Source organism: Bombus flavifrons, chromosome 8 (assembly GCF_040668555.2).
Source record: "Bombus flavifrons isolate JBK064 chromosome 8, iyBomFlav1_principal, whole genome shotgun sequence".
Lineage (NCBI taxonomy): Eukaryota > Metazoa > Arthropoda > Insecta > Hymenoptera > Apidae > Bombus > Bombus flavifrons.
In genome coordinates, this window is record NC_138449.1 from 2,940,610 (window position 1) to 2,965,535 (window position 24,926).

At 41.0% G+C, this 24,926-nt stretch overlaps 1 protein-coding gene and 1 long non-coding RNA gene across 3 annotated transcripts in view; one reads left to right on the forward strand and one right to left on the reverse strand.

Moving 5' to 3' along the window:
- The first annotated feature begins 386 nt into the window (after nt 1–386).
- The window catches only part of otp (orthopedia homeobox), a 28,388-nt gene continuing 3,848 nt past the window's right edge, over nt 387–24,926 (forward strand). Inside the window, exons 1-5 of the mRNA XM_069118457.1 lie at nt 387–639; nt 6,252–6,392; nt 7,227–7,408; nt 21,206–21,386; nt 21,901–22,080. Coding sequence (XP_068974558.1) covers nt 594–639; nt 6,252–6,392; nt 7,227–7,408; nt 21,206–21,386; nt 21,901–22,080 — 730 coding nt within the window. The 5' untranslated portion in view covers nt 387–593. The remainder of the gene's footprint in view (nt 640–6,251; nt 6,393–7,226; nt 7,409–21,205; nt 21,387–21,900; nt 22,081–24,926) is intronic.
- LOC138182516 (uncharacterized) lies at nt 2,860–21,155 on the reverse strand. 2 transcript variants are annotated; one of them, XR_011173816.1, is made up of 6 exons: nt 21,110–21,155; nt 5,511–5,800; nt 5,106–5,360; nt 4,898–5,046; nt 4,168–4,449; nt 2,860–3,997 (listed from the first exon to the last, which is right to left on the reverse strand). It is a non-coding gene; the product is annotated as an uncharacterized LOC138182516 (long non-coding RNA). The 2 variants fall into 2 exon arrangements; XR_011173815.1 differs by lacking the exon at nt 21,110–21,155 and having other exon boundaries at nt 5,511–6,108.

Genomic DNA, 24,926 nt, shown 5'->3' on the forward strand with positions numbered 1-24,926 from the left:
CCTCCGGCAAGCCACCTTTCGCCTCAAAACCCAGTTTTACATGCGAGAACGAGGCATTCTTAATTACTTTAAATCGCCAAACTTCTCGGATCATCCGCAAACATTTCCTAAGTTCGAAACGCTGTTTCATTCGGGTGTGTGTATCGTTTGCAGGCTCTCCTTTCGACTAAGTACGTTCCTGGCGGCGGCGGCGAGTCTGAAGCGCGGCAGCGATTTAATATCACGCCCACAAGCCGGGTACAGGAGTGAGAACGATCTGGCGCGTGCAACGGGCGAGAAGGAGAGGCCCGCAAAAGGGTGTTTCGCGCGACAGAGAGAGGGACATCGACGGCTATCCTCGGCGGTGGGGGAGCTCGGATATGGCAGCTAGGCAGTCCGCTGTTTGCCTTGCTGGGGCACGGGCCGTTCCATGAACACGTCTCGTCGTGTATACCGCACCTTGTCGCGTTCTATCCACGAGAAATACTCGCAATATCCTTTGGTTGTATATACCGTTTCGTAGCACGGAACTTTCGAGGGTGGCTCGCGGTGACACGCGGATTTTCTGTAACCCCGTCCTATCTGTGTCGGGAGTTGCACTCCCTGGGAGCGGCATGCTCAACAACATCTCCGCCGGCGGTTCGGTACACGGTATCCCCGGTAAGTAATGACAGAGAGGTGCGACCAAACAGTTTTCTATTCCTCGACGAATCCCGACGTGTGCTGTCGCTTTTCGAGTATTTTTCAAGGAAATTTACGTGGCGAACTTTCTTTCGCGCGATTGCACGTACGATAGCTTTGAAAATCGATTCTGTGAAGTTCCACGATTTTCCAGGATGCTTAGTTGCAGGATAACGTCAAGTAGAGATGTTTGAGAGTCTGCTGAAATTATTTTCTCGTTCCGTTGTTTTGTGGTTTCATTGTGAAAAGTGGGGAATAACGTCCTTTGTGTTGTGCGAGGGTTGAGATTGGTTTGGCCATCTTTCGCTTTTTTATTCCTAAGAAAGGGTATGACATTGCTTGACTTATGTGTTTACGGTAATTATTGAGCTTAGGATGGTATTTCGTCGTAGTCCTTGCCATGAAACGTGGACGATCAAAGATTTTTAATTGTTTTACGTACAAGTCCTTTTCGCTTATTAAATACTCTATTTGCGAGGACGATGATCCGTGGTGGCAGGTGAAACAATTACTTTTCTTTTTCTGTTCTTTAAACGTGTACTGTAACGGTGTCGAAGCAGAATATTTTTATTGTATCAAAACGTTGAGTGGTTTTGAAAGGAACGGCGGCGAGCAACGAACGGCTTTGGAAACTTTCATTCTTAATTGTATATGTTTTGTTTCGTTATATTCAACAACTTATTCGTGGAAAGGAATTGCTCAACTGAATTCCAGTTATCAAAAAATGGGGAGAAACTTTAATATCTAAGTAGGTTAAAAATGATATTTTAAGCGATAAACGTTATTCTTTTGCATAAAATATATTTGAACTTAAAATCTCCTTTTATTAACGTTTAAAAAGTAACATTAGCCGAAAACATGGAAACGTCAAAAATAATACTGCCATTTACGTTTAAATTTACGGTTGTTAATTATGAAAGAACGATTCATATAATACTAACCACTAAAAATCTGTTAAAAAATAGGCAATTCCACGCTTCTGATACCGAGCGGCCTGAAACGTACAATCGCTGACATATTTAAGCAATTATACTTGCGAATTATATTTTATTCGTTACCTCAACTATCCCCGTTATAGTATAAAATATTCGTAAACTTCATGAACAATAATATATTCATTCGATTATTTATTTTTATTGTGGAACGCGAAGCTACGCTCTGAGAAAGCTCCGTCCGACGGCGCGCGTTCCTTTATAACTACATATATGCAAAAAAACCAATGTCAATTAAGACGATATAATTTGAATATTTTAGCAATAATCTTCATATTAATAATTAGTCAACAAATATTTGCTTCCAAGAAATATTTCTTACTGAAATTAATTTATTTTAGTAATTGTAGCAATAATTAGTAACAGAAGTAGATGCAAATTATGCAAAATATTTCGCTCAGCGTCATTCGAATATGTTATCAAATCTTTTTGTTCCTGCCAGATACGTCGTATGACATGAAAAATCTGGAATCGGGATGAAAAATTTCTACATATTCTATTCCATTTCTAATGGTTCGAACATCAGTCAATGTTCGTATTGTTATATAAAGCTCTCAGATTTTGTAAAAAAATTTTCCAGAAAATCCGAAAGATCGACGAAATACAATCGCCATTCCCATTCATCCCCATCAACGATCATGCAGAAATTATACGTCGCGTGCATCAAACGCCATAGTACACTCTCGGTTTTCCCTGTCGAAAGTCGCGGTACACACGCGAAACAGAAGGGAAAAGTTGGTCGAACGATAAAAAGGAAAACTTTGATTCGATAACACGTGGCGGACGCCTGTTCGCTTCTCTCCCGCCCAAGGAAACCGCTTCTCGAGTTTGATGACCTTAATTACTTCAACGCTGATTACATTAGGCGGGAAGTTAAGGAACGATTTAGAGTTGAGACTAGTGGTAGAAACCGAGCAAAAGCACGACGTGTCGGTTCGGTTAAAGAACAATTAACTGTCGATTTTTGTCGCCACGTATAACCTCCTTCGTCTTAGATTCATTTATCAATACATACAAATTTTTTCCTCTAAAGATATCCAATATTTCTAACGCGACTTGTAAAATATTTTTCCTACCTAGTCTTTTTCTTTTTAAATCGTGACATTCTTTTTTCACAGAAACGCGACGACGACGAAACAACTTCGTTGAAAGCGTTAATCTCATTTAAATATTAGATCTATGCATTAATAGTGTATACTGTTCGTGATTTTTCATGTCTAAATGAATATTAGTGGATCGAGTAATGCGATTTATAAATTTATTAGTCGAACGTTGAAGACGGTCATACCGTCAATCGTCAACTTTTTAAATTATCATTAGTGCATGCAAAATATCATTCCTACGATGTGTTGTTATATATTCGAGACTCATCTTGTCCTTTTCCTGATTTGTCAATAAGAAAGTAAATTATACAACGCTTAAAAGAAAAAGTAAAATATATATTAGGTTGTCCGAAATGTTTCTTTTGTTTCATAAGATGATAATAGATGAACAACAATTTCTGTTTTATATTATTTTATCGAATTACGTATGATCTACTCCGTCATATTTCTATTATTATGTTCGTGCATAATTCGATAAACTAACATAAAAGAGAAAACATTGTGCGTCTATTATTTCCTTATAAAACGAAAGGAGCTTTTCGGGCAACCTAATATAAAAGGAAAATAACCATACGCAAGTGGTTTCGTTGTCTTAGGATGCCATCCTTTTAATTCGATTAAATAATCCGATAATCCGAACAGGTAGAATAGGATTAAACAATGATTCTTAGCGTTAATGAGAGGCGAACGGTTGCGAAGCAAACAAAAGGTTGCAGCACTAATCCTCGCGAAGCGGCACTTTCGCACTAATCATATCTTGTTTGCCAATTTTTATCAAAACTCGCCTCGACCAATTAAGCGAATTGAATTTGCCAACTCCCGTATAGATTTCATATTTATTTGCCCCTCTTTATTTTTTGTTTCAAACACCTTTTAAATTTAAAAGAATCGAAACTCTCGTTTATGATATTGCGTACAAAAGGACGAACGGTTCGCGACTTTTGCGACACATACTGTTTCATTCTTTATATAAAATACGCTTTTTTTTGTCGCCGATTCAAATTGATCTTGATCGAGACGAATTAAATTACACGGGTCATGGCGCGGATCACATAGTGACAATTCAATTCAACGCGCTCTTTTTTAGTGCAAGCTTCGCAGCTGCGGCGCAAAATTGTTGGAAAATTCATGGAAGAATCCAGTATCGGCGTTCTCTCTTTCTCCCGCTTTTTTCATCCGTTGTCGTCGTCTCTCTCTCTCTCTCTCTCTCTCTCTCTTCATCTCTCTTCGCCACTCTTTTCGCTGAAACAAAAATCCACGATGAAGAGATCAAAGGAACCTACCGAATTTTGGATGGGCGAGAGCGACGGTGCTCATAAATACCGGGTCTCGACCAGTAAAATCGAAATAAAATCATCAAGATCCATAAAAATAAAACGAAAATAAAGAACAGTCATAAAGTTCATTCATACGGAGTGCCCATTGAGTAAACGGTTGCTGCACGCTGGTGGTCGCCGAGGATCGTGCCCTTTCTCCGAACCATGCTCCTCGACACTTCGAGATTTCTTCCGCTGTTTTATGATCCTTTCGATTCGTTGACTGCTCCAACTTTTTCGATCATTTATAATTCACACACGTCGAACATGGTATATTTTTATGAATCTAATTTTCGAATTATCGGATTTTTCATTACTTCCCCCTGTCTCTTCCTCTTCTTTCCTTTCTATGTTAAAGTGATTTGTCGTCCGTATGACCTATAATTTAACGAAAAACAAAGTGAAAAAGAGAAACAAAATAAAACTTTGGAGATATTCTATCGCGAATAATGTGCACGATGGAACGCAAGAAATTTCCAAAGTCATGGCGGACGATTCACAGTTACGGTCAGTGAAACATTTTGCAGCCAATATTCATCAGATATACAAATTACATTAACACGCGTACACGATGCATGAGATATCGGTCCGATAAAAACGATTGGATTTTGCGCCTGAGATTTGCATAACTTGGTAAAAAGCGCAATGATTGTTCGATCTCTCGCGAAAATATGCGGTTCGATCGAAATTTTCTAACTATTGCCGCGATGTTTCCAACACCAGTTCAAATTCCAGACTATTTAACGTTATTATGCGTGTACAGTCGCATTAAGCATTTTGGATACACGCCGGCCCAAACGCGCCGTATGAATCACTATTAGCTGACCGGATTATAAAATATCGATGCAAAACTGCCGGGCCGGTCAGCGTGTTTATGAAACCAATAAAATTCCTTGGTTACTATATTATCGTTCCAGTGCAACGCGTGTGACTTCATAACGTTTGATGTACGATCCGACGCTTAATTAACAGCATCTGTAATATCGAGAGGAATGTTACTAACTGCGACGATGATCCTAATGCAGGCGACTTACCACCCAGTGATTTGAGAAATAACAGAATATTCAGGAAAATTTTATAGTCGATTTTGTATATAGTGTGCCCCACATTATTGCTGGCACAATATGCTCGGAAATAAATTTTTGATTTATACAAATCTACTTTCCAACGGAGAGAATGTGGCTTTAATAATTCTTTCATTGTTGTCCAATAGCATTCTTAGACTTGATGAATCTTTAAAATTTAATGTTCCACTGCCTATTTAATATCGTTGGTCTGCTGGAAGATAACTAAAAAAAGCAGGGTAGGAAACGTTAATGTAGAAAATGACAAACTATTCAAGCACTTAGTAACGAGAACAACCTTAGAATCTGGGTACTAATGATGTCATAATATCAAATCTAATCATATCAAATATATACGGTGATATATTTGCTTACTATTGAAAAATAATTAAAACGATCTTCTTTGAGATTGCATAATATGATATAATGCTCTATTTGAACAAAATTGTCACACTTCCAACAAAGAAATATACTTCACTTTTACGATCAATTTTGCAGATAGGTAATCTGAAAACTGAAAAATTTTTAAGTACGTCACTCTCATCACACTCACCCCTTATGTGCCGTCTAAATTTCAACTTGCTGCACTAAACACGATTTTTCCACTTCCTCTCCATTTCCATTGTTCCTCGAGCTCATCACTTGCACCATTGTTTATCGATACTCTGAAAAAATCCCTAGATCAGCCTCTTGGAGGTTAGGAACTAGTTTAGTTGATTACGTAATCAGATTTGACAAAGCACAACGACGCGCGATGGCCGCGCAATCACCGTGTCCCCTGTGCGGGTGTTTCAGTCGTTCTCCACCCACGCATTCTAGAAATTTCCTACGACCACGTAGCTGTGAGTGTCCGCGCGCGCGAACACGTGTCCGTGTACGATGGCAGATCTCGATGTATGTGTTTGCTCGCCTAGAAGCCAGAGGCCGGTGACGATTCTCGCACCTTCGTGCTAAGTGGTCCGTGCTCCCCTCCCCACCGGCCACTCAGCTTCTGCTCCTATACAAATTTAAACTACATAGAGCAGAAAAGGGAGTGAGCACGACGAGGGGCCGGTGGCGGCCGCGGAGTAACAGAAAACTGTAATGGCTCGTTTTTTTCGCGTTTCGCGTTCGCAGGAGCGAAGGATCTTCATGCGCAGGACCTGAAGAGGCACGAGAAGTTGGACGGCGTGCTGGGAGTGAATTTGGGCACCGGATTGTCTGCCGGCAGTGGCCTCACGCTTCATCAGGAATTAATCATGACGATGCCTGGCACGGGTAAGCGTTTTACCGTGTTCGAATGTGTATACCCGTTTCTTTCCTTCTCTTTCGTTCTTTTTATTCTTCGTCGACGGCCAAGCCCTGATACCGTTTCGCTGTAGAATAAATTCTAAATTTCGCTTTCTCGCGTGCAACCTATTGACGGTACACTTGGCCCGAAAGGAATGGAAGATTGTATCGAAATCGGCGAATCCAGTGTCAGGATGAAGAATTTGAAACAATAAGTCCGGAGCAGAAGGATTATGCTGATGATAATTGAACATTTTTAATGATTCTTATTAACAGTGGACGATTAAAGCATGGAACTTGTACAGTAGAATTTCATTTGTTTGAACTTCTCAAGGGACAAATTTATATAATTAGAATTCATGTAACAAGACTTCAGCGATTTTATTAAAAGATCATATGATAGAAGTTCTCATTCGCGTAAAGTAGATTCAACCATAAAGTAGAAGTTTATTTAATCAGACACTGACCAACATTTCGTTTAAATAAACGCAGCCCATATTTAAACGGAGTGCTACTGACCCAAAAAATCAAAATGGGAAAGTGTATAATGCAAGAAGAAGAACAACATTTTATCCATATATTTTATCTGAATGATCGTTCAGATTCCCGAAAATGCAACGAAAGCCTATACCATTTCTATTATAAAATTACAAATTGATCATTATGTTTACTCTACTGTCTTTAGCGTCAGTTCTCCTAGCTGTATCAATTTCACGGATTCCTGATTAGTACACTTTAATTTAATCGAATTATTCATAAGTAAATGAAGGCAAATACGTTTGATTGAATTGAACAGACTGAAAGATTTATTTCCTACCATAGGAAACGCGGCTGCGATTGGACAAGGTGATGACAAACCCGCCAAGCAGAAACGGCACCGAACGAGATTTACACCGGCCCAGCTGAACGAACTGGAAAGGTGTTTCAATCGAACACACTATCCGGACATCTTCCTCAGGGAGGAGATAGCTGTGAAAATTGGCCTCACAGAAAGTCGAGTACAAGTAAGTTTTGCAAACCATCGTTACAGTTCGACGACATAAACTTCTGATGAAAAAATGCTTCGGACAATATTTTCGCTTTTGATCAAATGCTCGAATAATTCTGAGAAAACAGCCGAGGGTAACGTATTAAACACAATGAAAATCTTTGCCAACAATTTCCCATAATATTTCAACCAGGAATGCCGGTTGCTTGATTCTATGTCGTTGTTTGAACAACAAGAGACACGTTTAATAGGCATAACTAGGTGGTACCGCGAGTGTCTCAAAATCAATTTCGCTGGCCTACCGCGGCTTTTCGGATTAAACTGAAACTTGGAGTAGCGTTAAGCCTTCACCCTACGGGGTCTCGAATTTTGGTGGACTTGGACTTGCTGTGGGGTAACCGCAAAACTTTCTCGAAACTTTCCGTATCTCTGTGCGTACGCTAAATTCAAAGATCATTGGGATAACCGCGAGAAGTTGCGCAAGAGATGACGTTACCGAAATTTCAATTATTTTTAAATACCATCCAAATTTATTCGTGTTTATTTAACTTGTCCGGAAGAATATTGAAAAAGGATCTAGATCATGTGGTTAGACGATCTAAATATTATATTCTATCGTGAGAAGATAATGAGTCCTTTGTACATGTATGTGCAAGGTATCTGTTGCACTAATGAGATATTTAAAAACATGGGAAGTAGTTAAAAGTCAGATAAAAGACAATGAATCTCGAGAAAATTTATGATCGCCATTAAAGAATGAAGCGTGGGCCGAAGCTTTAAAGCGGAAATTGATAAAACCGATACTCGAGAGTCTTGACCAACGAGATATGGTTCGCGTTCTTCCCTCCCAGCCAACAACTGGTTGGAGCTTTTTTAAGTCTCCGGGGCACGTCTAGAAAAACGAAGCTAATAGAAATTCATGAAAATTTTATTCGCAACTCGGAAGCGTCAGTCAAGCCGGGCGTCGTGCTGCATATCAAACAGTTTTTGCTCGTCTTCTTTTTCCCGTGTCCACATGCATGTGGAAAACGGCATGTGTGCGACACTCCTACCGGAGTCTTGATATTTTTCATACGATGGTTATTAGGAAATTCGTTCGCGGTTATTACGAACGTTAATCTCGCGGTTCCATGACATCACGATCGACGTGCTCCAAATATACACGACGACAGTTTGGATCGTTTAAATCCACAGATTATTTTCGTCTACTAATTTTCTTCGTTCCTCGGTCAAACGTTCGCCCCCCGTCCCCCTGCCATCGCGTCAACCGATCGCGTAATATATCCCCTAGAACTTCTTTCGTTCTTGCTCGAACGTCTTCTCTCTATATTCTTCGTCATCCCTCCACTCGAGAAACGTCACGATGCTTTCAAGCGTAACGCAACTTCCTATTGTCGAGTCCCCGAGCCTCGAACATCCAGTATAATTATTAAAGAACGAAGGAAATCACTAAACGGAGGACGAATCGTGGGGAAGGGGAGGGGGGAGAGTCGTCGATGCGAACGAGAACTCGTCGCAAAGCTATACCTCGAGACGCAGGTAGATACGCGTTGGAGAAGTACCGTGGACAAGCCGGTGAGAAGAGGGGAAAGAAGAGAAAAAGAGGGAAAAAGAGGGAAAAAGAGGGAAACAGAGGGAAAAAGAGAGAGGGTGATCCGACGGTCGGTGCTCGGGGTTGCTGGCTGCCTAATTGAAAGAGGTTTTCCATGGGCGAGGGTAGACATCAGAGCGAACGAAGCGTTTCCAAGGAAACCCGGCGGCGGGCTCTCGTGTGGAGAGGGCCTCAGGCACCAATGGGGCTGCTAGGGAAAGGCGCCGGCGCCCAGCGTCGCTATACTATCGAGCGTCGCTATCAAAGATTTCTTGACTCGCCATGGCGGACCGCCGTTCAACATTTTTACGAGGGCTGGGCCACCCCCGTGGATGTATCGGAGTGTGCCGCGTGCACACGTGGCTCTTTTGCACCCTGTGCATAGCGAGGTGCGACGCACTCGCTACGATTCATTACCTATTAGTGTTTTCGCATTTTATTCCTTTAAATGGAGATGCTTTTCGATTAATTGCGATTCTATGTCTGTTTCGCGAGAGAACGGTAAATATTTGGTTTCCTGTTTACAATATTGTCTCTTTCCAGTTCCAAAACTGTATACTTTTAGCGGAATTGTTACTATTTATCCGCGATAACGGTTGCCTCGAATTTTCTTGGATACAAGAGAATTGTTGTAATCGTTTCTCCAATTTTAAAGCCGACATTTTTAGAGCCGTAATAGCTTTTACGTGTAGCGATATAAACTACTTGAGAATTAAACTGATCAACTTCATCGTCAGAGTTTTTCGATATTTTATTATAGAAACACGTAATTACCGCGCACTTGTTCGAAACTCAAACGATCAACCTCGGTGGCTTTATTTCTACTTGAATCGTATAAAGATCTTATCAAATATGGCTAGAAAACATAACAGTTTATGAATAAAGTAAGCGGAAAAACGCGAATATTCGATATTGCGATAATACGAAAGAAAAGGGTCCGGTCCCTACTTTCTAACCGGATAAGATTGCTTGTAACCAATTGGAAAGAGGAAGAAATGCTTTACAAGTAAAACTATCAAAAATTTCACAAAATACACGTACTCGCTTCGTATAACGAAGGAATGTTCCATTCACCGTAAAAAAAGGGAGGGAAAAGAACGATAGCGAATCAAAGAATTGGCGCGAGAATCGTGGAACGCGAGCCGCTATTAAATTATGTTCTTAACCAGGTAATTGGCGATACCAAGAATCGCCGAAAGAATACTTCGCTTATGAAGTTTGCAGAATTTCCTGCGCGAACAATCGGGACTTTTTAATCGAGCGAAACAGAGTCGGAACATGAACGTAGTTGCGAGGCTACGGAATGGATCAGGGGAACGGCGTCGGATGCAGCTAAAAATTAACCAACGACCGGTTTTAATGCGATGATAGCGTTGGCGGAGGAAGAGCGCGAGCGAGGAGGAGTTTTCTAATTACCAACAAAATACTTGAAATAGTGTAATGAAATATTACGATTTATCGATCTGTTGTAATTTATTACTACTTGAAAAGAGATGTAATTGCCGTTTCGTCTCTAATTGCTGTTAATTAACAACTATTACATTGCTTGCACGATAACGCATTCGTCGGAACTGCTTTACAATCAACAATTACTTCGGTGCGGCATCACGTAGCCAATCCCCAGAATTATGCGATGCATTCAATTAGTCGTTAATATAATAACGTTTTCAATTGTGGCACTCGTTTAGCGTGACCACGGTCAAGCGACCGGTCTCTGTCTGAGATAAACATCGGCGATGCAATTTTTATCGTGATAATCAGAAATTTAATGAAAGCGAGGCCAGTTCGTATGAAAATCCGTCTCAATCAGCAGCAATAAAATAATCAAAAGCCGCTAACTTTATCGTTAAAAAATTCACGCGCCCCTCTACTGACCTTTCACTTGGTTTAATTAGTAGTAATGGATGTAATGAATTATACATTAGACCGACTTTTATTATTTCAAATAAAATATAAATACACCCTTTATTCGTCCTTTCTTTCATTCACTTTGCTTATTTTCCTTTCTCGCTTATTTATTTCCTCTGTTCGTTTGCTGTTTGCGATTGATCCTCAATACCCTACCAATCACGTTTTCTATATTCCCATATGAAAAACGAAACGCAACGAGATAGAAAGAAACGAACATAGAAGCGGAGGAAGGAAATACTCGATACTCTCTCTCTCTCTCTCTCTCTCTCTTGATTCGTCCTACGATTTTCGTTTCTCGCGAACCATTGTCTGTCGCGGTCGATCTACCAACCCTTCGATCCTACGAATATTATATTGGAAATAATAAAATCGTGGAGTGCGTTGGCGCGCGACATACGCATTACGCGGGTGTCCAGGGAAAAATGCCGCATCGTCGAGCAAAAGTTCGACGATATTCGAAAATTATTCGTTGCAAAACGGCGATTCGACGGCTATAAATAATTTCGCAGCTCTCGTGGATGCGCGAAAAATGCCATCTGCGGGGAACGTCCAAGGGCTTTTTTTCATCCCTTCTCGAAACCCTCTGTTCGTGACCAGGGGTCAATGGCTCTTTTTGTGTGCGCGCGCGCGTGCTCGTTCGCTTACACGCTCGTATCGTTCCAGCTCTCGCGTTTCGTTACATGATTTTAGAAACGTATACACAAACGCACCGTTCCTTACCGTCAATCATCTCTAGAATATTAATTAACCGATCTCGAAGCTTCAAATAAAGCTCAATCATTCCGGCGGTGCAGCGATGAACATGTCCGCCGACCCGTACGTGATCGTATACGCGCGCGCGCACACGTGTGCCCACGTTCAGACAAAAAGCTTTTTTCAGCCAGACATTTATCGCGAAGCCGACAGTCTATTTTCGGGGACACGTATTGGCGCTTTACGGTTTTAATTACGCGTATTTTAATCCGCCCAGGAGACATTTTCTGTTTCCAGAGCGGCAACCGCGGAACGAGCTTTATTAGACCTGCACACAGCCGATTTAAATTTAATCATAATGAAGAGGCGATTAAAATTGCAATCGTCCACGGAATAGAACCCATAGCGGCGAGCAGTTAACGTCTGCTAACAGGCATTTAACTTAACTGCCTCAGGTAACTGCCCGTTTCTAGGCTGAAGGGTCCTTTCGATTACTACTGTTCAGAAATTTTATGGGACACGATCTTCCGTCGATAGCCACAGCCTGTACGAAAGCTTCGCGACAAAAAGTAGGAAGAACAGAAAAAAAAAAAAAAGAAAAACAGAAAAGAAGAGGGAAACGGGGGTCTGAGGGCGAATTGTTGTCGCTGAACTATCCCATTATGCCGATCGCTCGTTTTCCGCCCTTTCGTTGTCCGTTACCTGTCCGTATCTCCCGAAAAGGTATTTAAACGTCTTAATCGTGGATTAATGCTACGAACGAATACAAAGGAAACGTTCAGATTTATGGACCTGAACTTACGACTTTGTTCTCGGAGGTTTGCTTTTTTTTTGTTCTGATGTACTCCTCTGATAAAAATTATTTGCTGCGAATCGATTTTTGTCGATTTTGAAATTCCTTTTAAAAATTTCCGACGATTATTTGCTACGATTCGGATAATATTTAACAATGCTAAGTCACGATGTAAACGTTTCTACAGATATAGTTTTCTTGATATTTTCCAATTATAGATTATATTTGAATACTTAAAATTTGAACAGTTATTTCTTCTATTATTCGACAAAGTAATAAATAGAATTTCAACGTTATGACGTGAACGTCTCTGTAGATGTATTTTCATTGATACGATCCAACTGCAAATCATGTTTGTATGTTACATCTCAACTCGCTTGGTTAGGATTACACTCGCTCGATTACACGAAAAATAAATTCGAATAACAGATAACGAATTTGACTATGAACTTCGGTGGCCTAATTAATTTCGGGAAGGGAAATGATCGAAGTTTGAATCTGTGTGTACGCCGGCTAAAAGTCACATATGCCGTTGTGAGAGACGGTCTATGGTGGCGGATGTTGGGTATTGCTTTCAAAGTATCCCACGGGAGGTGGACGAATGGCGGTGTCATTCGACCATCCTTTGGGACAAACAAGTGACTGCACCGAGGGTAAATGTAGTTCGTTATTGTCTTGTCCTGAGAAATGGGAAATGGTTTCAATGTACACTCGCAGCAGCGGAAAGCTTGCGACGCTTGAGACTGAACTTTCTTCGATTTATAGCAACGAAATTTACGATTCGCGCTAGCGATTCGAATTTAAACGATAAACCTACTTCAACGAATAAAAATGTTCGATCATCATCGTTCGATTAATATCACGTGACACGTGTTGAGGGAAAAGGATTATTCAAAAAAGAAAAAAATACGCAAAAGGGCAATATGGAATTATGGCCTCGCATTGGCGGGCATTGAATCGAGTATCGAAAGCCAGGTATGATCGATATGCAATTTCCATCTGCAAAATTTCCGCCCGTAAACTATCACTGATCATTTACCTGGATGCGTCCAGCGTATAACCAGACACGTGTACGCGGCAATCGAGTGTTTTACGATGGCGCATCAAACATGCGCGCGTCAAGTTTCGCCGCATCGCGAATCACTCTCGATCACGGTTCTGTCCCGTGTTAAATCACTGCCACATTGTTTCTGGCCCGTCTGTAACGTATGAACGTCATCGAACGAATATCGAATACGCCCCGGCGGCGAGACGTGTCCGGAAAATAAATCAACGTCCTGCTGGAATAAGAATACACTGGCACAACAGACATTAGTCTAACATTAGTCTAATATTAAACGTGAAAAATGTTCGCGTTTCGAAACATCTTTAAATATATTGCTAAATAACGGCATAGACGCGTGATCCCCCTGTGATAAAAGTATGGTTAAAATATAGACGGTAGTAAGTTTCTTTTTAGCCAAATAAGAAAATATAGTCCTCTGTTCAAGTTTACGATTCGTATGAAAATCTTGTACGACATTAATTGTCCAACGTTAACAATTACAACTTCAATCTACACACGCGCTCTGCTATAATATTAGCACGACTACCGCTATCTCACCGCGAACGCAACGAAACGGAAAGCATAACCGTGAGCAACATTCGTGGAAATGTCCCGATGAAATAGTAAAAGTTCAAAGAGCACGAGATGCCGTCTAGTAGCAACCCCCAACGTGACAAACGCTTCAGCCTACGCGACTCCACGAAGATTCAACGCGTCTGCTATGCAGCAGCCTATGCATTTTAAGGGAGGGGTGATTTTTAATGCCGTATAAATATGCATAGACCGCGATATTAGCTCTTACGTGTCGTCGGCCGAAAAATATCACGCTGGGTACTGAACGCACACGGCTGTAAACGCGCACACAAGCGAATCGACTCGTACGAACACGCGGAGAGAAAAGCATCCCCGTGTACATATGCGGCGGCTAGGTATGGAGGAGAATTGGGGTTCTCAATGGATAAACTATGTCGCAGCAATGACCCTAGGGAGCATCATCTAACGCCCATTTTGTTATGACGTCTACCGGTCCTGAATAATTTCACACCCGCGAAAATACACGGCCTGCTAGGGTGAAACCGATCGTCATCCCTCCAAGTGCTGATCTTCACGCTTAACTTTCAGCCATACAAGATGCACCGGTTCAAAACCAGCGAACCATTCGTGTGATTTTAGTAAGAGTTTCTCTCTCTTAGTAAGTACAATCTTACGTTCTTTAGCTTCTTAATTGAATTATTATCTCTTGATTAAGGGCAAGTCAATTTTAATTAAGTCAATCGAGGAGTGTATGAAATTTTTCAACAATTTGGATAATAATGAATACTAGTGAACAGAAAATGATTTATATGTCTGGACTTATCGTCGAATTGAAGTTAACCGGTTCTATCTGAACTTTCGATTCACAAATTGGATTCACAAATTTATGATACAGTAGCGTATAACCCTTTTGTGATATAATTACATATGCACTCTGTAATTATGTAACACGATGAATATTTTGTTCAGAGAATTGAAATTTAACGAACAGTATATCGACAAATAGCTCTGGAACACGTCTGTACTAGTAAATAGAGGGGATCTGATTGAAACACTGCGATTCTATACGACGCAATTGATAGATCGTTCACCGGTGGAAGTATAACGGCATACAGATTCTTGCGAGCGCACTTACTTCAAAAGATAAATCCAATTCCACGAGCAATTCGGGCTAATTTCATGACAGGCATCCTAAGGTAACTATATTGCATCCGTGAAATAATAATAAAGTATAAATGGATCAAGTTTACGGTTCACCGTGTCTGCGAGAGCTGCGAGTATGCGTTTTATCGGTAGTTCCGCAACCTTTATGAGGTTACCCGCACTACGAGGAAGAATGTGCATCTCTTTACTTTAACCTTACTACCGGTATCTCGAAACTGACTGAGAGAAGTGCGTCTGAAAGTTCGTATAAATAAATACAACGATACCGTAGCAAAAGCTGTTAACTGTTAACTGTAGCAAAAAAATATAGGGAGAAATATTTAGAATCGACGTTGCTCGAGTTTGGAGGTGATTCTCGAATTTTAATTCCGTCCTGACGTTAGATCACGACGATCCACTAATGGCGCAACGAAAATGTCCCTCCTGACGACGTAACGCAACATGAAACAGTAGGCGGTCTGGGTAATGCGTCTTGCCACCCTCGGACAGGAGCCCGACCACCGTCATCAATCAGGCTCGCATCGTACCAACTTATGTAGTATTTATTTTCATTAAATATTAGCCGCTTCCACCATCAGGCTGGATCCCACCGTTTTCCCTTTCTTTCTTTCTTACACATGTAATATATAGAATTTTCTTTTTAAATTAAGCGAATTAACAACGAGATCGAACGGACAAATCGTATTCATGAACCGTTGGAAAATATTAGTCGAACATTGATTGCAATTGAAATTCAATATTAACCACGTGCAACTATTTTACGATTTTTAATCTCGAGAACGAAAAAAAAAAGAAACAAGAACATCGATCGAATATTCAAATGTCCCGACCAACTCTGGAACGAATACCATATATATAGAAAATTTTCGGTTATTCATTGTCATTTTGTAATTGCCGGTTTGACTTCCAATGCTTTGATTAATTTCGTCGTGTCTAAATTATCGACAGTAAGGCATCGATCCAGTTTCGAAAATAGCAACGTCATTCGAAATTTGACGCATCGAAGACTGTCTGATCAGTGATCGTCCGTTTCTACTTGGCGCGCGCGACAGAGCCCGAAATTTCACGATATTCGTCTTATTACGATCGAGTGGAAAAGATTCATCGTCGAGGGACTAGAGAATGGCGGGTGATAAATTAAGTTTTCATCGCGGAAACGCTTCAGCCCTCGCAGGATCCCGAAAAGTCTCGTAAGAGAAACGTTATCTCGGTTTTGCGGCGATTCCAGCCATTTTTCCGCGAAGCGACTCGAACTATTCTTCAATGGCGTGCTGAAAGCTACTTCTATATATCTTAGGGTCTTGGGCAGATCCCGCCGCTTGCCTTGATGGCAAGCTCAATTTATATCAGCGTCCGTTGAAACCCCCTTTACGAGGTCTCGCCGCCTCTTCCACCTCCTAAACCTCACCCTAACCTCGAGCCACCCCTGAACTCGCCAAACCTTGCTTCTTGCCACCTTGCCATAGAACCCCCTGAGAGCTCGAAAACTCTTTCCTCGGGTTAAGCTAAGCTATTCGCGATTGCGCCGAAGAAATCCACGCGTTAAAATAGAAAATCGTGCTCCAATATATACACCGACTACTTATATATCCTGTACACAATATACCAAATAATCTTCCTTAATAATTCGTTGACAACATGATATTGGTATTATTAAAGACTAAATTTACGAGAGTCGATTTTTCTTTCAACTTACCGCTTCATCCGCGAGTTCACGTGCATACGACGAATCCCAAACAGGGATAATCGTTTATGCAAATTCAGTGTCAACTGGGTAGGTGGCCGGATTGTCGGGTAAATTCAGCCGGCATCGACAGGGAAAAAGTAAATGTCGTTTGATAAAACGCATAATTAACTACATATAACAGTGTCCTGATGAATCTCCATATTTATGGAACATAATCTATCATGTATCGAGGACTTTGAATTCCGAAACGATGGGCAGTACTGGAATGAAAAATGATGAAACATTTTCTTAGTGTCTGTGAAAACGTGATTGAGTTTCTAGTAAGCGTTTTCGATTATGCATTTTACTTGAACGTCGGCTGGCAGTCATCATTGCGACTGATGCCGATTATTCGAAAGCGTTTGTGTTCGTTTCCACCCTCGCCGTGATTCCAGGTGTTTCCTGGGAACAGCTGCCGCGGCGCACGCGCCTCAGCAACGGCGATGCGGTGATTGATCAATTTTTAAAAAGCAATGTTCCTAATTGACCCGCCGGCCCGTCTCGGGCTCAGGTATTATGGCCACGAAAGGCATCCGTCGAGCAACCTTAGTCATCGAAAGGTGTGTTCTGTGATTCGATCAATCCAGTTGCCTTTCTAAGACCCTTTACCTATTCGGACCACTTCTGACGATGTTAACAGTCGGCTGCTTAAACTTCTTCGTTAAATATCTTTCTATACGCTTTAATATTCGTTAATATCTTTATACGTATACGAAGGAGACTAACTTTTTGAGAAATTTTATAGAAGGGAAATAGTTTTCAAGGTATCAAAGATAAAAAGTCTTTCAGTTTGTGCGTTGAAAGAATTTCATCTAAGGTTGAGATCGAAAGGCTGAGCTCAAGATCGATGCATACGAAACTTCTCTGGTGTTTCAGCCACGTTGAAGAAGAAGTAATTTGCTCAGATTTATGATAAAAATATCAAATTCTCATAACTCTGGTCGCATATACGTATATCCAGAATATTTATATGATTTTCCCACATAAATTTAGATTTTCAGCAATAGTTTCAGTTATCGGAGAATCGTGGCGAACAAAAGTATAACATTTATGGGGGATTAAATGTATCTCCTAAATTTCGTCTAGGCAATCTTTTAATGTATGAATTATTTTGAAGGAAACGGTAAATGAAAATTTGTAGTAATCTCGTTCGAAAAATTGTTCAATCCGACAATTGACAATTCTTCTAAATTTGGAATATTACAAGCATTTAGTTCTTGGAACGGTATAGTGGACCAGGCAGAAGTAATTTCTTTGGTTAAATATACGATGATATTCACTTCGATCATGCACCGATCTAATATTTCTTTTTACCGACATTCCAAGTTTATGGCCCGAGATTTCCAGATAGTTGAGCAACAACCATTCCGTGATTATATTATGGATTGTGTAGTACATTGAGTAGAACTATAATATCATCTGTTTGACGTCGTTTAATGGCGATAGTGCGCGATTTTTAAGATACATGAATTTAATGATCGCTGATCTATCATACTAGGTATGCAATTAGTGCGGGAACATTCTCGCTAACCACCTTTGTCCGCGTGTCATCATAGAGAACGATAGTTTCATTCCTGTCATAGTGCGGCCAGTATCGTGATATATGTGTAATTAACACAATTTCATAGATATTCGTGATCATCGAAATGGGTACGCTTTACATAAACGTAGAACGATTCGACGATGACGATTATTAACAATGGTGCGATAGTGTTTTATCATGATTGAATAAAACTGAAATAAAAGCTAACATTTGCTCTATATTCCAAAGTTAATTAAATAGAAGATATATCACAGAATGAAGTATTATAACTATGACATCCCGATACAAATCCGAAGAAGAAACTAAATCGTTTCTGGCCATTTTCAAGCAAAAGGATTGCGTTTATTATCTGTAACTAGGCTGCGAATGTTTATGCATTTATACGAAATTCAGATATACAGAAACATATAGAGTACGCGTTTGATATTCAAAATTATTCAAAATATACAAAGTGTCAAATGTGAAATATTCGCTAAATGTCTTGAGAGTTTATTGAAATTTTTGTTTATGTTTCGCTTTTTTAATTTCATACATAAAACGTGAATTTGCATAAATGTCTATTCATGACACTTTAAAAGAAAATTATTAAACAAAATGTCGCAATTCTGACGACAGAGAACGACAAAAGAGTTGAATCGATTTAGGTGACACAAACAACTAGTTTGGTGATTGTCCGGCGCTCAGCATCCAATATCGTCGACGAAAGCTCTCGTTTTGTGTGCAGTTATTTCGTAACAGGAGTCATTAGCATTCACCTGCGTTAATTAACGGAAGTTCTGGCGCACGTATATGCAGGATGCATCAGCCATGCGTAAGGGGAGGCAAAGAGGGGGTGGGAGGGGCCCGTGATAATGCGGCATATATACATCGACAGTCCCTTGTGCTTTTTCCCTCTTTTAGTTTGTATCGTCAATGCTCACGTGCCGTGTAACAGCAAATTATCCACGGGCTTTTAGCTGTAGTTCTAGCGTAGTTGTACCGTGAAATCGGCGTAACCACACCCGCGAATGCCGCAAGAAATACCGACAAGACGAACGAGATCGAAGAAAAGGGGGAAACAGATTTTGCATAATTTTCGCGATGGTTTCCTTCAGTCAAGAGGGGAGCGAAACGAAGTCTTCCCAACTGGAAACAAGGATCGGTAGGATGTTACCGACGATCGTCATGTGTGAGATTTCGATGGATAGTATTATCGTGAAACGCTGCGCCAATGGTCTATAGACACCGATTCGATCCCAATGCACTTAACACCCATCCGGCTCTAATGCTATTCTCTCGTCACGAGCATTCATCCTTGAGTTGCAACAGACGTGCCAGATGTTCCTAAGCTCCGCCAAATGAAGCAAGATATCCCGACATAATATCTCAAACGTCCAAAAGTGCCGTATCCCAAGAAAACATAAAACAAATCATACTCTATTAAAAATGTTCCCATAAAATCTACGATCATCGAGCGTCATCTCCAATCTTTTAGATAATTCAAACTTTTAACATCGTAATCCTGCTTACCTCGCGCTATGCGCAAGTACGTACATCTTACTGTTCTAGCGTCTTCCGAATAAGACCAACGTAACACAAAATTCGCGCACAAATTTAGCATAGGAGTAACGCGATACGATAGCGGTTTTCATTCTATCGTGAAACTTAGCGGCTCATAATAAACCGTCTTCGTTGGAGAAATCCGGCGATCGCTTTCTGGCAATACCTGGAGTACACTGGAGCGTGTAAATCCCATATATCCAATTAGATTCGTATAATCCCTACATGTTAGCAGAGGGTGTCTCCACCCCTCGGACTGGCTGGCTGTTTCGTTCTCTGTTGCCCCCGGAAGCAGCCACGGTTGCTCCCACAGGTAACGCGTTGCTACGTGTGCGTCGGAGGCGCAAGCGCGCATCGTACTCTAATGCTAAAGTACTAATTTATGGGCACATATGAGATGGCTATAGCGCGCTTTACCGTGCCAGGAAAGGGACTGTAGTCCGTGGAACAGGGCTGTGGGGTGGGGATGTAGGACGAGGGTATATCGGAGAGCACAGGGGTGGGCTTTGCATGCGATATCAATAAATCAAGTCCCCGGGACCCTGGCAGCTTAGGGGGCCACTACGTGGCCAGAATCAACAGCTCATAACGTCGGCTAATAGCTACTCGCCGTGGGGTCGAAGATATTGTCGTAACGCCCAGGGACATCTTAACGTCTTGCCTCGAATTTGCTTTCGCGCGATCCTGAAAGAATGGCCCACCAAAAGAACATACTGTTCCGAACACCAATTTAATTGTATCACGAGAGGGAAATTTACATGTATAAATTTATACGTATAATTATGAATTTATATCGATAGACGAAAAACAAGTAACTATAAATAGCTTCTAATTTCTAGTTCTAGTTTTGGATTGACTTTAATTATACGATAAGATCAATGTTACGGGTGTTACAAAATTTCACGTTTCTCGTTACGACTATCAGGCTCGCGACTGCGAGGCTTGCTTTCACGTGGGCGTGAAAGAATCGTCCACCAAGAGAATATACAATACTAAGACTACTAGCAGTTTAATTGTATCGCGCGTAGGTAGCACTGTAGACGTAAGTGAATTTATAATTATAGACGGGATATAGGAACTATCGTAGGTTTTAATTTCTAATTTTGGTTTCAGATTCACCCAAAGGTTATATGCATAGTAAGATTAAAGTTACGGGTACTAGAAGATTTTTCATTTACCTGTTACGACTGTCGGGATCAATGTCCCATCGAACAGAACAATTCGAATCTTCATCCATGATAGGATAAAGTTTGATGGCGTTCGTGCGTTTCCAGGTGTGGTTTCAAAATCGTCGAGCAAAGTGGAAAAAACGGAAGAAGTGCGGTCCAGTTTTTCGTTCCCCGCCAGGTCCATTGCTGCCATCGCATGGCTTGCCTCCTTTTGGACCGATGAGTTCCGACCTTTGCGGTGCTGGAATGTTCAGTGGACCCCCTGAAAGATGGACAATGGGAACAGGTTAGTCGAGTGATGGTTATTTCAGTGAATTAAGTTTTCCGTAGAATATATCGATACAACGCATCTGTTTTTAAAATTAAGATCGATCAAGGTTCAGAGTATCCTATTAAATTCGTATCCCTGTTAAAATCGTCGGAAACGAAAGATGGAAAAGCGATCGCGAGTAGATTATTATTAAATCTACTGGCAACAAATTGCCCGGTTTTATCATTAATTATATTCAATTCGTCGTGTCATCTCATTATCAGGCGTTTCGCACGCATTTACGAGGGAGACACGTTGTCTTAAATTGGCGACAGTAGACAAAGTCTCGACAGTATTCCGCTTCTAATTTAATTTCGTGTGTCCATTGTGCTGGACGGGTTAAATTATCCGTACGTACCGTTGGTTTTACAGCTGTCCGACGATTCGTATGTGCCGTTGCTCGTTCATTTCCTTGATCGACAAACCCTTCGTTGTTGCCCTTTTTGAAACGAGTCATGCGGCTGTTTGATTAAAGCCGCTCGTTTTACAGGTCTTGGACAATTGGGACAAGGAGGCATGGGAATGGGTGGTTTCGGCCAAAGTTTAGGACAACTTGGTCAGCAAAGTACAGGAAGCCTCGGCTCGAGCTTAGGTCTTGGTAATTCTGGACTACCGATCAGCAGTCCGTCGCAGGCCGTCTATCAAGCCAGTTATGGTCTAAATTCCCTTGGTAAGTTAACCTTATACATAGATTATATTCACCTAACCTGCAACCCAAAGAGGATTCTTTAGATGTAATCAGGTTCGTTTATATAAGTTCGTCGTACAATGTTTGTAAGTTTGTCTCTCGTTTAGGAAACAAGATCGTTTAGATAATTCGTATTACCGGTGATAATGGCTTTAATAGAAATGGAAATTAATCGTCGAGTAAAAGCGAATACTCTTTGCAGAATGTTAAACCGCGAGTCGGAATGAAGAGAAGGCCGATCATATTTATGCAATTTTAAATGACAACTCAACGTTTTACAACGCGTGATTCTATGAGGTCGTTGGAAACGGTATTCCAGGGATAATAAAGTTTTATGTGTTAGTCTTTAAAACGGTGATTTAGACTTGGCTCGATCACAAACGGATCTTTTAAGAGAGGAATATTTTGTCTATCTCGAAAAAAGACGAATATTAACGTGCCGGACAAACGCAAACGCTTATAGGCGGTTCGATAATCGTCTTGCCAAACTTTTGGACCGTGGCCCTCTAAAAAAGACGATGTGCAAACAGTATCGAGGAACCCGGTACCTCTTTGACGAAGTCGTTAAACGTTACGGTGCATTATCGCTCGAAGGGGTTATGCGCCTGCATGTAAGGAATTTGAGACAGAAACATAAACTCCGTCCTCTCGTCTGTTTACGCAGGCAAACTTCGAGCCTGGTCTCGCACCTAGGTGCGAGATCTTTCGCTGTATGTTTACCATAACATCCCGATGCAACCTGTCTTGGAGTTACGCTTCGGCTTATCCAGGGACCTTGTACCTTCGAAGTTGCTTCGGAAGACGAGACGTGTGTGAAATTCTTTGTCTCACAAAATTCTACCCATCGTACGAGTTCCGTCTCTCTTTCTCTTTCTCTTTCTCTTAAATACACGGGCGATACGGCCGAAACGTTTTAAGAGAACATAGGCGCGAAGAAACTAAAGAAATGGGAGGACAAGTTGAACTATCGACCAGTTTTCTGTTTGTTTCGTAGTTACTTTGACGTGTGGTCATTAAAAAGGGAAAGAAGGAAGACTTAGAAAATGTACATAACGAAATAAGGGTTACTTTTTCTGACTAGATCTTATTAAAGGGCTGTCCTAAAAATTCCAAAAATCGTCACAACGATATGCAAGACGATCTCGCTGTTCGTTACAAAAATTCGACCGTCCAATATCTTTTTTCGATTATCCGCTTTTATAATTTGCTTAATAATTTATAATGTTATATCGAATCTAGAAATCGCTAAATGCATATTGACACGTTTAAATGGATTAATCCCGACAGATATACCTACACCGTCCTCTGCCGAGGTCAACAACTCTTAAGATCACTTTCTGCAATATACATACACATATTTTTTTTTTTTTTTTTTTTTTAGAAAATCCTGCTATTCGCCGGATATCAGTTCTCGTTTCGGAGAGCTCATTCATACATAATTATTTCTTCAGCGACCAAACGATAATTGAAAAGGAATATTTGTAATAAGGGGAAGCAACGTTATAAATGCGTTCCAAAAAGTCATTAAAAAAAGATTCACAAGCGGATACGACTTCATAAAGTTTTCAAATGATCTCCGTGTATCCCCTTTCGCATTATATTTGTATCATTCCCTGTCTAGTGATTAGTTAGGTTAGATATTGTGGTATTCGAATGAGGCAACGTTTCATCGAATCGGCGAAATTCTATTAGAAAGGGTTAAACCGTGTAGCGAAACTGGCTTTGTGTGTAGCACAATTTCACAATGTACGCACTAATGTGAGCGTGTCTGAAACGCGAACACGTACCTGTGTACATACGTAACACGTACAAGGTGTCAATTATCACGTATTATCGCCGCGGGGCAGGTAGCGTCAACCAAAAGGAGAGAAAAAAATGCCGTTCCACAGACGTAATTCACCGTCCGTGTGATTCCTGTGATCTCGGTTTAAGGTGGACGCCAATACTTGCGAGCATGAGCCTGACCGCAGTCAGTTATCCGCTTTTACTCGTTGGTAATGCCTAGGGCAAACACCTTTTAGTGAAACGTCTTATTTTTTCGGTTTTCGATGATGATTAGCATCGAACGGTAGCGTGGCCGAGGTTTGCCGGTTTTCAAGTCGATTACGAAGCTCTATTTTGTTTATTCTCGTCTAGCAGCAGTGGACGAGAGAACGTCTATAAGGTGTGAATTAACGTGGCCGAAAATGCCCGATTTTCGAGTTACGCACCACCTCCTCGATTCTTTCCAAGTTCCTATAACAACGACCTATTTCCACGAATGGAATTTACTTACTTATTAAATCGATCCTTCTTTCATTCGAAGCTACGAACAATGGGATGCTATTCTTAGTAATAAGAAGGATTCATGGAATAACTCGATACAAATCGAATAACTCGTCTCAGCGTTTTACGAAATTCTAAAAAAGATATCTCACAGCCCCGCTGGTTCGAATTGTCGCAGAAATGGACGAAGAAAGACTATGTAATATCACGTGCGTCGATGCCATTAGCTATTCCATTCTTCATCGCTAAAAGGGGCGGGCACGAATAGTCCTCCGCAAACTTGTACTCACGCCGCAATACCGCCATAAAAAGATCCCTTTTCCCCGTTGTCTCTCGGCGTGCCCACCAACGTGGCGTAAGAAAAGGCGGAAACGACTTTACGACACCCGGTAGCACACCCCACGCACTTTGTAAGCCTACTGTATTAATATCTCCTGCGAAGAAAGGAAACGTTCTCTCGTGCACCTGCGGTATCGCACCTGTAAATTGCCATATCGCTACCTGGCCCGACTAAGGGATTCTAGACTGACTATTCTAGACAAACGACTAGATAACCTTAAAAT